General features: G+C 40.5%; 1 protein-coding gene across 1 annotated transcript in view; it reads right to left on the minus strand.

Moving 5' to 3' along the window:
* csmd2 (CUB and Sushi multiple domains 2) overlaps positions 1–13,176 on the minus strand; it is a 280,010-nt gene that overhangs the window by 149,047 nt on the left and 117,787 nt on the right. The window contains 1 exon segment of the mRNA XM_086193866.1: positions 78–190. Within this exon segment, the coding sequence (XP_086049992.1) occupies positions 78–190 (113 nt within the window).

A 13,176-nucleotide genomic window follows, 5' to 3' on the forward strand; every position in this document is an offset into this window, starting at 1 on the left:
CTTATCAATGTACAAAGCCTTCTTCACAAACCTGATAGTACACAACTCTCTCTACTGGCTATGCAGCTGTATCTTACCTTGGTACTGGGCACTGAAACCTCTCAACTTGTGGTTGCCATCAGATGTAAAATGCAGGCGAAGCCAGTTCTTGCTGCTAATGATGGGTGACGGCAGGTTGGGGCCGGTGAACCTGTACACACAGATAAATAGAGGAGCCCTTAGAATATTAGGATATTAGTATTTTAGCATTAAAATACCTCAGATGTCGTAAGATGCATATCCAATACACAGAATGCAATATGTAGTAATACTATCCGAAGTAGATGTATCGGTACTTCCTCAGTGCATGGACAGATTCAGATCATTTCAGAGTGATGATTGTTAAGTCACAGCCTCTTGGTTCACCATATGCCTCCGGTCCCGCTGGTTAAGGGTTCTCTCCAAATACAGACACTCATCTTTTATTCAGTCGATCATCTGCCCTTGTAAAAAAAAAAAAAAGCAGCTTCGCTTGCACTTCTGCTTTGTGTCACAACACTATAATGCAATCCATCTCAGTTCCAATAAAGTCCAGCCCAATGGCAGACAATATATAGTAAAGAGTGACAGAACCCGTCAGTCATCCCACTGGTTGGCTTGTTTTTTTTATGTTAATTATGCTAATGTAACAAAATTAATGTGGCCACTCCGTCGAGATGTGAAAATGATACATCTACGATCTATTAAAGGGAGGGTGTACCGCTCATGGAGACTGTGACGTTGATGACACTTAAACACGTCGCTGTAGCTGGTGAATAAAAAGGAGGCAGGGGAGAGAAATGGCATCTCATCTGTTGCTTTGAAAGAGGGATTCAGGATTGTACTTCACAAACATTTAATGTGCCCCCTGATCTGTATGCTAATGAGGGTTCTTGCTTACCAGGCACTTCTTCCGTTGTTAAAGGCAAAGTCATTTGGGCAACCATCATATTTTATCTTACACACACCCACACACACACACACACCATATGCACCTAAACATTCACACACACATTCATACAAGCGCGTGCATCCAATTCTGCACTGTAAATTACTTTCCGCCGTCTGTGTCCACCTCATCTCATCACCACGTACTAAAGTACACATTCCAGAGACTTCTCATTACCACTGGGGCCAACAACAAAAAGAAGCAGAGGAGGAAAAATGTAAAAAAAACAAAAAAAACAACAACAAAAAAAAACAATACAAAACAAGGCAGTGCAAAGTAAAATAAATGAATTGATTGTGCTTTTGTGTTTTGAGTAGTTCTACAAATTGGTTTCAATTTGAACAAAGATACAGTAAATTCTGTGATGTGTTACCAACTGCTCTGTAAAGCTCTCACAGGATCAATTAAAAGCATGCAGTTTTCTGGATGTTGACGGAATGAGCTGTCATTTTGATGAAGACAGAGCCGGATTGGTTTATACGCCACAGCAGAGCCCCGGCTCCGCCGCAGCATGACTTAGGGGAGAATGAGACAATGAGAAAAAGAGGTGGCATAACAAAATGTCAATGAGTTGGCTTTTAGCGCAAATGCACAAGAAAACAGTGGAGAAATTGAGCAGGAAAAGCATTAATACAAATTAAAAAAAGAGAGGCTAAGAACTTCTAATGCAAAACAATGGGTCCCCAAACGGTGCAAGAGTAGTTCCGACTTGGTATTGGATTATCAATTGAAAATGGCACATAATTTCAAAGACCAGTTTGGAGAAAAATCAAGCTAGCTACCAGTCAGCCAGTCTCTCAGGGGCTCAGCTCGCCAGTGCACACACTGAGGAGGGAAGGGTATCTGTCTTCATGTCTGGTTCTGGGTTAGACAGCAAATAAGTGTATTTCCCCAAAAGGTACTATGTTCCTGTAAGTATTATGATTGGTGTGCACTCTCCCAAAAGCAGCTGACACTCAAGAAACGGTAGTACAGCGAGAGGTTTTCAAGGCTCCAGTCACATTTCTTGGCTTGTCCTCTATAATTGTTGCCAACTATTCCTTCAGTCTGTACTGTACTTGCCCCACACAAATCACTTTTTGTAATTGTGTTCTTATTCTTTTTTTTTATATTGCTCCATATTTTAACTCATGGAAAAGTAGATGTGGAAGAAAGTTAAAATCCCTTTAAAAAAAGTCAACTTAAGACCTACTTGACTTCAATCAAGTATTCTCAACTCTACAAATTTACAGGGAGTTTCTTCATATTTGCGAACACACTGATGTGTGTACTGTGGCATTGTGGTTAACTCACATGAACTATCTGTTTTGATTTATATTTGCTTTTTTTTTAATACATACTTCATTTCTTTGACTCTACTACTACTGACTTCTTCCTTTTGATTCAGTCTGGAAGCTGCATGCTACAGTGAAAGTGTAGCACAAATGTGACGCCCCGTCATGTGACATGACTTGATTTACTATAACAAGTGCGAGACAGAAAGAGCGAGAGAGAGTCAGCGAGCCTGAGGGAATGTTTTATCACCTGAGAGAACAGGACAGATTAAGGACATTTGGAGTATTCTTATCAGTATAGAGATGCAGTGGAATCCCCTCTGGCAGCAGAGAGCACTGCTGGTTCCTGGGACTAAAACTCCCAGGTCGATGATGTACAGTGGCCCTACATCCCCTCCAACTCACTGCACAGAGAACTGCTGTGTCCAGTTGGTACTCTCAGAAACAGCAGAAGAATAAGCTATGAGAAGAAGTGGGAACTGATGGATATGTTATTAACAAATAGTGGCCGAGGGATGACCATTGTGACCCAATGTCTTCTCCTCCTTCCTGTTTTTGCTCAAAACATTAAAGTTTTAGTGTGAAGGTGACTAAGGGGAGCAACAGGAAAAAGTCCTGATGAAAGTCCCCTCAAGGGTGTCGTGACCGACTCTATAGTTTGTTTTCACCTCGCCATATTACATTTTATGCTGAATTGTCTTGAGAATGCAGTTCTAAATCGGTTTCTATTTCCTGGGCCCACAGCTCCTCCATCAGAGTCAGACTTCTGATGATTGTCCAAGCGATGTGTTTCGGGCCAGGGCAAGGTGAGACGGTGTGTGCTGTTCTTGACTGAGGGGATGGAGCGGTGAACAATGTTAACACTCAGCTTTCCGGGAAACTTCAAGCTCTTGTGTCTAAATTTGCAAATACAACGTTCATAACATTTGTATTAATATATATTTTTATCGAGAAAACCTCATGACTGAAAAAAGTCCTAAAACTGCTTGTCTCATCGTATGTTTTAAAGATTGGATTTTTCCTATCTTCCTCTGACCAAAGAATCCAAATTTCATGTCTGTGTCCTTAATTCTGAACACAACTATTAAATTATTCAATCTGCAGTTGTCCTGAAATGCCTAGATCTATGTTTAGAATGTAAAGTGGGCTGCCTGCATGATTGACAGCTGTTGTAAAGCTGTTTTCCAGATGATAAATAATCATTTACAGCCAATATGAGCTCACTTTATCCAAATAACAGTTGTTTAGACATTTGCACAAGTCCAAGCTAGCTAGCTAGCTAGCTAGAGAAAAGATAAGATTGATATGAAAACTCATTAATACGTGGATTGGGAAATCAAAATCATCTAAGGTTTGTGTTGCCGATCAGGCATCATATTTCAACATTCCTGTGTCATTGCTATGAAGACCAAGCAAGAGCCATTCTTTTTAACTCTGAATTCAGGCCTTAGTCGAGCCATGCTAACTCAGGAACTACTTCACTTAGGATGTGACAGATAAATTCCTGCGTTAAGACATGAGAGGATTTCACACTTTGGCTCTTACACTCAACAAAATACACTTAAAAAGCCTATTTCTGTGATAAAAATATCCTAAATACCATCCTAAACTTGGATAAGATAGAATTTCAGACTAACAAAATTCCTGGAATGAAGCCCCAGGTATTTAAAGTAAGAGTTGCTTAGATTTTTCTTGTCACTGTCATATAATGATGAGGCTATTTATGTAACTTCTGCAAAGAGGTACTTCCGATACTGATGTGATGTGACTCATTAAATTCTTAATGCCTTTCAGGAATTTGAACAAAGGTCATCATCATCAGGCAATTCAGCAACCTCTCCCCTTCAAACGGCTCTTTTTTTTCTTTTTTTTTTACTGATTTATATTCATCATTTCATGTCATCTGTTTTCTGTTCGTGGGGCAAAAGAGTCAATGATTCCCTGCATAATCAGTACTGGGTGGAGTTTAGGTGTCAGAGGTGGCCGGCGCTGCATCAGGATCAAACATATCAAATTACCGTTCAGGGAATTAAATCATTGCAGTAGCATCTGAAGATCACCGTCATGTTCATATGTGGGTGTTTGCAAGTGTGGGGGTGGGGGGGTGGTCGGGGCCTGGTTCGAGGCGAGAAACGTCCCTGTTAATTGCACCTACTTAGGCAGATCAATCAGAGCCCTGATCTGTATGCAGGTCCTGGTGCTAACAGCAGACCAGGGGTCACCGTGACTTTAAAGCCAAAACTAAACTTTTAGCATTTTAATGAGGCTTTGTGAATTATAGCATAGGCCAGCCTATCCAGATGTACATGCACACTCACACACACACACCATTTACACTCGCAAACACGTTTAGAGATATCAATAAATTCTCTCTCTCTCCCTCTCTCTGTAACCCACACACCACATCCTTCTGAGGTAAAACTAATCAGTATGGAAATCAAGAATGGCAGTATTAAAGCTATGGCAGTGGAGCTGCAGCTGCTGTGACCTTCAGATGTAACTGAAAACAGACATACACTGGGAGTTTAAATGAACCTTTTCCAAACAACACAGACCACTTCACTCGCTTCTTTTTTTCATCCAAACCACAGGGAATTAATATTATTTGTATATATATATATATATATATATATATATATATATACATATATATACATATATATACATATATATACATGTTGCATCATGTGTCCATATCAGTGTGTCACTACGAGAGCATCCGTGTGAGACTATTCGCTTGTGTGTTTTTTGACAGGCTCCTGGCATGGCTAGCATGCATCATTAGCATATGCATACTGTAGCCCATAGAGTGCATTTAAATCAGGTGTGGCTGCGGTGTTTCTGGAAGAGAAGCATTGCAAACAGGAGCAAGTCTTTCTCTCGTCAGATCGCAACCTATTGGAGCTGGAGCTGAAGATTATCACCGACATGCATGTTGAATGAGAGTAAACACAATCACACTAGCCTTGACCAAACCAGTAGCTACAAACCCATCTGTGCCAGCATGTCTCTAACTGGTCCAACAGAGCCAAAATGTCTTTTCTTCTTTTTCTTCAACCATCATGATTAATTCATGAGCAGACCTTTTTCTCCATCAAAGAGCCTTGATGAACCGTCTGAGGGATTCCTCCCTTCTTCTTCCCAACTCATTTTCCGCCCATCTAATATGGACACTGATAGGAAGACATTTCCTTTTGAGTAGAAGAACGCAGCACACTTCATCTTGCCTCCATTTCACTAATTCTTTTATTTCTTCTCATTTCTTGAAGCTGTCCTTGAAGTTCAGTATATCTTAATTTGATAGCCATGAAGTAGAAAAAAGCCAATTGGAGCTTGAGGATGTACTCAAATGCTACATGTACCATATCTAAGTATCTTTCCATGTATAACCTATCATCAAACATGAACTGGCCCCTTATCTAAGAAAGAGAAAAACATGAATGGAGAGCTTTGATAAAGGACTCATTCTTCCATTTTTTATACAAATGCAAATAAGAAGCAATGGCATGGTCTTTTCTTGAACTCTGTTCCACTTTCTTCTCCAAAGAGAAATATATTATAGCCCCGCTGGATTGTCTCAAGCCTGTGGTTTCTGTACAAGGACATTCACATTATTGTATCATTATTTAATTATTTTCTCCAAAAAAAAAAAAGTATAGGTCAATCACATGAGATATTCAAATAGCAGAGAGGTACACAAGCATGCTGATGAAATCGAGCAGAATCCTCAACTCAAGCCACTCAATTCATGGCAGTAAAGAATTTAATGCCGCTTGTTCCACCATTGATCCCGCAGTCAGTGTGATTTATTACTTGGGCTCAAAAATTCAAGGTGGATATGGCCAAAGTCACGACGGGAAAGCTATAGGACGACTGAAAGAAGTGCAGAAGAACGCTGATGTGGAATTGCACAGATTATTGAACATTTGGTTCCAGTGAGATGGATCCACACATCTCATACACCTCACACAGGCAATGATCTGACGGACCTTGGCTATTTCATCCATTCTGTTTAGTTCTGTCCGATCCAGCTGGCAAGACACTTCACACAATACTACACAATCTAACCTGTCACACAACTGAAAAGGGGCACGAGCACGAGTGGCTGTCGAAATCTGTTTAATTGTCTGAGGGGCAGTATTGGATCCGTGGTAAATGAGAGAAAAACAAATGAGTTTTACAAGGTCACTCTTCAAAGCGTCAGCCATAATTGAGCTCTCTCTGTTGATCTATCAAACAGCATAACAAACAAATAATAATATCCTTGGGCTGATAACAATGACATAATCCATCGATTTAATAGGGTGCGAGGAAATAAATGCTGAGAAAAAGCTGGGAACGGTCATGCGACAATGACAGCGTGGCGAGGAGAAGGCACGCCGAGAAGCAGACGTTCAGAACGCAGGAGACGATTTTAGAGTTTGTGTTTTTAGATATGTTTCATGGCTTATTTTACATTTCATTGGTGCACTGTTCCTGTCTGATGAGAAACAGCATTTTATGAATGCGATTACATAAAAGAATCACAATAAAAAAAATCTCAGGATCAAAAGTCAGACCGGCCGTGACTAATGTTAATGGTATCGGTGGTCAATATTCACAAATGTTCAGAAAATAGAGTTTTGATATTTGTCAGTTAATTCAGAACTGGTGCATCTCAGGACCAAGGAATTTCAAATTACACGCATTGCTACAACAGCACAGGTCGCCATGCTAGCAACCTGTTAAAGTAAAGCTAGCAACACACATAAACTGAGCAAGTGGAAAACACTCTGAGCTGAGGTACCCATGGACTTATTGGGACCAGAGCAAACATGACAAACAGACAGAATGATGTGCTGTCCAAAACTTGCGATTAACGTTTCTACATCCTGCTGCAACACCACATCAAAACCCAGGAAAACCACTGGGAGTGAATGGGAAATAAACAACTAAAACCTGGCCAAGCCTATGAAAATAACAACACAACACAATTCCAGATATGTTTGTTGTGTCATGCTACACAACAAGTCCTCAAGGAGACATACAGAAATCATAGACTCCATAACAAACTCACCGAAAGGAGACAAGGGGCTGTTAGTAAGAAGGACAGAAGCCATCACTCCGCTTCTCCCTCCAGCTTTACAATGAACACCAGAAGGAGGCTTTGGTTGCTGCGCCTGTGTGAGGGGCGTCAGGTTGCTACGACCAAAGACAACACTAGCAGGTTTGCAACAAAGCCACACCGCTACCGTCTCTGCACTTTGCAAGAATACCTTGGTTTTCTACGAAAAATACTTTAAAATGTATTTTCTAATATCATTTTGACAGAAGTGCTAAACAAACTACTAGTTTTTGTATTTTTTGTACTAATTAATATTTGTGTGTTGTTGGATGCAAAACAGATATTCCAAATCTATGAGTATGCAATTCTGAAATTTCCTTGATAGGAAAGTACAGTAATTATATTATTTAATGATATGAATTGATGTTATCGCAATCGCACACTTTTTAAAATTCACTGGCTTCACTTTTCAGACCGAGAGCTACATCCATCTCTTTTATACAGTCCATTTCAGAAACCCGCTCATTAAATTGAACATCAGTATTCATTAAAGAGATCCAGTATTCCTCGGAGCTCTAGCTCATCAAATTACAATCATGTGGATTTATTATTGGTAAGATTCTTCCATGTGCTTGCATTTATATACACAGATTTATCTGTGTTAGATAAGAAATTGTGAAGCAAACTGAAAGAGGAGCATAAATCAATTTGTTTGTGCTTCTGTCAACTGAAGCTACAGAAATCCTGATAAATCTGAGAGTTGGTTGAAGCAGGCAAAAGCCATTTTATGTGAAAATTGCACTGTATCACTTAATTAGCATAAAGACAACCTCAGGTGCACCTCCACCGCTCCACCAAACACACACAGATACATTTGACACGAGGGTGAGGAAAATGGCGTAAAAACCGGGTTTGTTCTGGCGCTTGGTTTAAGATTCCAGAAGATAACGGACACAAGGTAGAGCTGAGGCTTGACTGAGAGGTTTTGCACATATTTGTTTTTGATAAATTACAATGCAAGATGTTTTCTTGCTCATGTCAAATGTTAATTATCAATGATGTATAATTCACAATCTAGCAAATCATGCTAACATCAGCTTTTTCTAAAAAAAAAAAAAAAAATAAAATACTATAAGGACTTATGACCTAAATGTTCATTTCGGCGGTGTGGGTTTTAAAATAAACATCGGATGGCTAATCTTGCCTTGCTGCTCTCCCGCTCTCGCTCACTCTCTCTCTGGTGTATGAGCTCCCAGTTTTTCCTCAGCGAGTGAAAGATGATGCAGTATGTAGGGAGACAGGTGAAGCCACGATAATGATATTGAACCTGGCAACACTGTCAAATCCCCCCAACACAGCCGACACATTGTAGTCCCCCGTTACCCGAACATCCTGAAATAGCTTTTTTTTTTTTTTTAAGAGAATCCAGCCCGTCCTCAGCAGGTTGACAATCCTAATTATCTGGTAATTTAGTGTTCATCTGTATCAAAATAATTTCGCTACATAGCAATTGTGTGTAAATATTTAAAATTTAATGCCTCCCTTTTCGTCTGTATTTGACAATAATAACATAGCACCTTGTTGCACGTAACTTTCTAATTATTTTAAAATCACAACCCACATAATGGCTGTAATATCAACTGATCTTCTGGAATGTAGAGCAATGTTTTGGTGGTTGGGTATGAGAAGAACAGGGCTAGCGCAGTCTTTCCTTGCCAGAAGAATCTGTAGATTAATTGTAAATATAAATGTTGAAAACAATTTATGATCATGTTTTTGGTGAGTAATGGCATCTAGTGGCCATACTAATAATGGCCACATAGTAAAACCAAAGACTCTCTCCTGATCTTCTTCTCAGGAAACAAACAAAAGAAAGTGATGAAAAACTCAAGTTTTTTTCTCCTCTCTTCCAAACTCAAAGTACAACATTGATCAATAATCCAGCAGGAAGTCCATCCATCCATTTTCTACTGCTTATCCTGTTAAGGGTCGTGGGGGGGCTGGAGCCTATCCCAGCAGCAGTCAGGTGAGAGGCGGGGTTCACCCTGGACAGGTCACCAGTCCATCACAGGACCAACACATAGAGACAGACAACCATTCACACTCACAGTCACACCTACAGTCAATTTAGAGTATCAATCAGCCTCGTCCCCTCTTGATGTCTTTGGACTGTGGGAGGAAGCTGGAGTACCAGAGAGAACCCACGCAGGAACAGGGAGAACATGCAGACTCCACACAGAACGATCCTGTGCTGGAGCCGGGACTCGAACTCGGAACCTTCTTGCTATGAGGTGACAGTGCTGACCACTGCACCACCGTGCAGCCCCCACCATGAAGTCAAATTATATTATTAAAAGGCAAGTGTTGGAGCCATAATGAGCTAGGGGTCTCAAACTCCTGGCCCGGGGCCCACACATGGCCAATTTCACAATGTATTACCACCCTCTACATGATCTCAGATTATGGTGAAAGTTAGTCCACAGGGATTCATCAAATAATCATAAATAATGACAACAATAATTGTGTGTGGTTATTATTAGCATTTATTTCCACATGAAAATACAGGTAAACTAAAGTATAAATAAGACAAAGTTTAAGTATTTCAAAAAACCAATCATCAGCCTCCGTCTGCGTCACATTTATCTTGGGGAATGAACATGAGTAGAACCACATCAGTGGAAAGAAAACCTTCAGAAAATCATAGTTATCTTTTGGTGTCTGTTCATACTTCAAAGCCCATGTTAACTTCTGGTGTTTTGTAAGCTAATCATTTTTGGTTCTCTCTCTTACTTCTAAGCTAATGCTATTTTTTGATGTTCAGTTTGAGCTGATGTTATCCTTGATGTTTGTTCTTAGCGCTAAACTACCATTATCTTTTAGTTCTTGTTCCTAGGTTAACATTATCTTGAAGCGTTTATTCAAACCTAACATGATCTTTTGGTGTTCAGTCTTCGCTTAATGTTATCCTTGATCTTTGTTCTTAGTTTTAAGACATCTTTATCTTTGGTGTTAGTTCTAGTTCTAGTCTGCTAGTTTTGTTGCTCATCAACAGGCCAATCTGTCTCTTTCAAAAGCCGACTTCTATATTAGAAGTGGAGTCTTCGCTGTTTAAATACCAGAAGTGGCACCATTAAGACAAGACCGGGCATTCAGCCGCCCTCAGGTATATATACAATCTTCAACCACAAATTATTTGAAAAGGGCGGCACGGTGGTGCAGTGGTTAGTACCGTCAGCTTGAAGTGCAAAGAATATTTCCTGACGTAATTTTTACTTTGATGTGAGTTTGCTTGTTTTTGATTTACATGTCGACAATTCTGCAATTTACACATGGTTTGATGACAGTTGCTGTAGTGAGTTATAGCTATAGTTATTGTTGTGTGTGCACATACAATAAACATACATTGCAGTATTTATACACAATATATATCATTACAACTACAACAGGGGCTGGCTGTTGATTTCATGTCACTGGTGGTGATCCTTACTTATCATCAAAACAGTGCTTATTGGAACTAAACCATGTTATTGTGCCTAAACCTAATCGGGACGTGCTAAAAATGTGTTAGCCTAACCCATTGACACGGCAGTATGGGCTGGAGGACTTGAAAACCATGAGGACCATGAAAAAGACTGAACCAGAAATAGTACATATCCCTTTTCTTTTAGCACAAATTAAGTTTTAATGTCTATGAATAAATTTGTAGTGTAACTTCATTCTGATGATATACTTCATATACATACACACAGTATGCCAAAAACCATATAAGGAAAATGCACCTCTTAAAAATAATTTTTGAGGTTCATGTGGTCTTTATAGGCATGCATGATTTAACAGCATCCCATTAGTAACAGCAACTTACTGGCATTAATAAAACCAAATGCCATTTAAACATGTTGCAATACAATCTGCTCCCGTGCACTTTTTCTAATGGAGGCCCTAAATAGTGCCGAGTCAGACTTTTCCCTTCAACACAATAAACCCCAGGGCTCCCATGTATTAGAGGGTAGCGCTATACATAAAGGTCAACATCATGTATAAAGCGAGCTAATTAACTACAAGTGGAACATTATTCCCATTTAGGTAAGCTTTTATTTTTTGTCACTCCTGGTACTGTGTCATTTGCATTTCCTTTTTTTCCTCCATGTTTGTGTCTGAGCGGCGTGGGCGTGGCTCCAGCGACCCTCTTTACCTGGCAGCACACCTGGTTGTCATCGACTGTAGTATTTCAACCCCAGCCTCTTATCCACTCCTGGCCAGATTGTCAGCAAACCCGTGTGGTGGTGTTTAATCTGGGCTCCTTTGTAATTCCTACTTGTCCTTTGCCAAAGCTCTCAGCGTGGATACTCATATAACCTTGTTTTCTTCTCTGTGCCCAGGATCACCTGCTGCCATCGTCCCTGCGTCTCTCTCCGTCAGCCCATGCTGCCCCTTGCTAAGCCTGCCAGGCCCAGCTAAGCCCACAACCTGCTCACCTGCAATATCTGTCACCAAAAAGAACAAAAAAAAAAAAACTCCACTGAGAACTCGTCCATTATTTACATTTGGATCCATCCCAAAAGCAAATTAACATTTTTTCTCATTCCACTGAAAAAAAAAAGGCACTTCTTTTTCTAACCCTACAATTTTCTTATATCAGAGAATGAACGTAGGAAGTAAACTAGAAGATAATTAATAACAGGAGGCATTGTTACCACACAAAAAGTGTTTGGAAAAGAATCTCTCTCTATATTTTGGTATCATTTTTGGATTAAATGGCTCCAACCCACATGCTTCACTTTTACTCTAAATCACCAATATACTACTACTTGAGCTCATACTGTATCTCCAGCAATGTTCCCTCTAAACTGCACCCTTGTGCAATCACGCACCGCTCGCACATTCTCAGCGCACAAGAAAATCGATGCAGCGCATGGACTCTGTGAGTGACAGGTGTCCAGCCAATGATACGATACGCTTCACTTAGGCTACGCAGCCAATCATAGCATTAACAGTGCTTGCGTATGTGCCCTGCCTGTGGCACCGTGCAGGTTAGCTCGCTAACAACAGTGTGGCAGAGAGAAGAGACGGCGACAGTAGCTCAGCGGTTGAGTTGTAAACCCCCGAAAATATTAAAAGTAAACTAATAGAAATTGCTGCTGTAATTTGATTGTTTTAATAAGCCATGTACCTTGCTATGCTCCCAGGTGTTGAACAGGTATGATACTGGTGTGTGGCCACAGCGTGCACAACTGATGTTGCTCACATTGATCCTCAGTGTGCTCAGGGAGCTTGTGTGTATGCCCAGACACATGAAAAATTAGAGGGAACAATCGAAGCGAAGTAAAATCTGGTCAACTGGACGTAAGTTTATCTTGAAGACGTTTCACCTCTCATCCGAGAGGCTTCTTCAGTTCTAGTGAAGAGTGTGGAAACTCCAGCTTATAAACCTATGTGGGAGTGGTCAGTGCTATATTGGTGGAAACGACCCTCCCGAGACTCACCTGGCCTCCCCAAACGACAGTCGTTGTGAGGTGTCAGGGAGTTTCAGGGGTGGTCGTTGGGGAGTTTCACCAACCACTCAGATGCAAAGACAACAAAGGCTCTATTTTAGTTCCAGTGCTATGTTGCGGAGAACCTCGGTGCTGCCAGCAAAATCCATAATCTGAGCCTTTATTTGCGGGACTCAGAACAACGTGTCCGATATGTTTTTGGGCTTAATGTTTGACTGAATCTGGAATATTTGGACCTCTGACAAGCATAACAAGACCAGTAATGACCACTGGGTGGAGCATAATTAGCTTACTGAGTGTTTGATTGGCGTGTTTCTAATCAATGTGCTTATTACAGCTGCTCTAGCGGTTGTCTCTTGACATGGTTTTCATAGATTTGTTTGCAAGAATCCCACCAGT

The sequence above is a fragment of the Aulostomus chinensis genome, chromosome 22 (assembly GCF_037954235.1).
Source record: "Aulostomus chinensis isolate RoL2024-O1b breed Wild chromosome 22, RoL_Achi_v1.0, whole genome shotgun sequence".
NCBI lineage: Eukaryota > Metazoa > Chordata > Actinopteri > Syngnathiformes > Aulostomidae > Aulostomus > Aulostomus chinensis.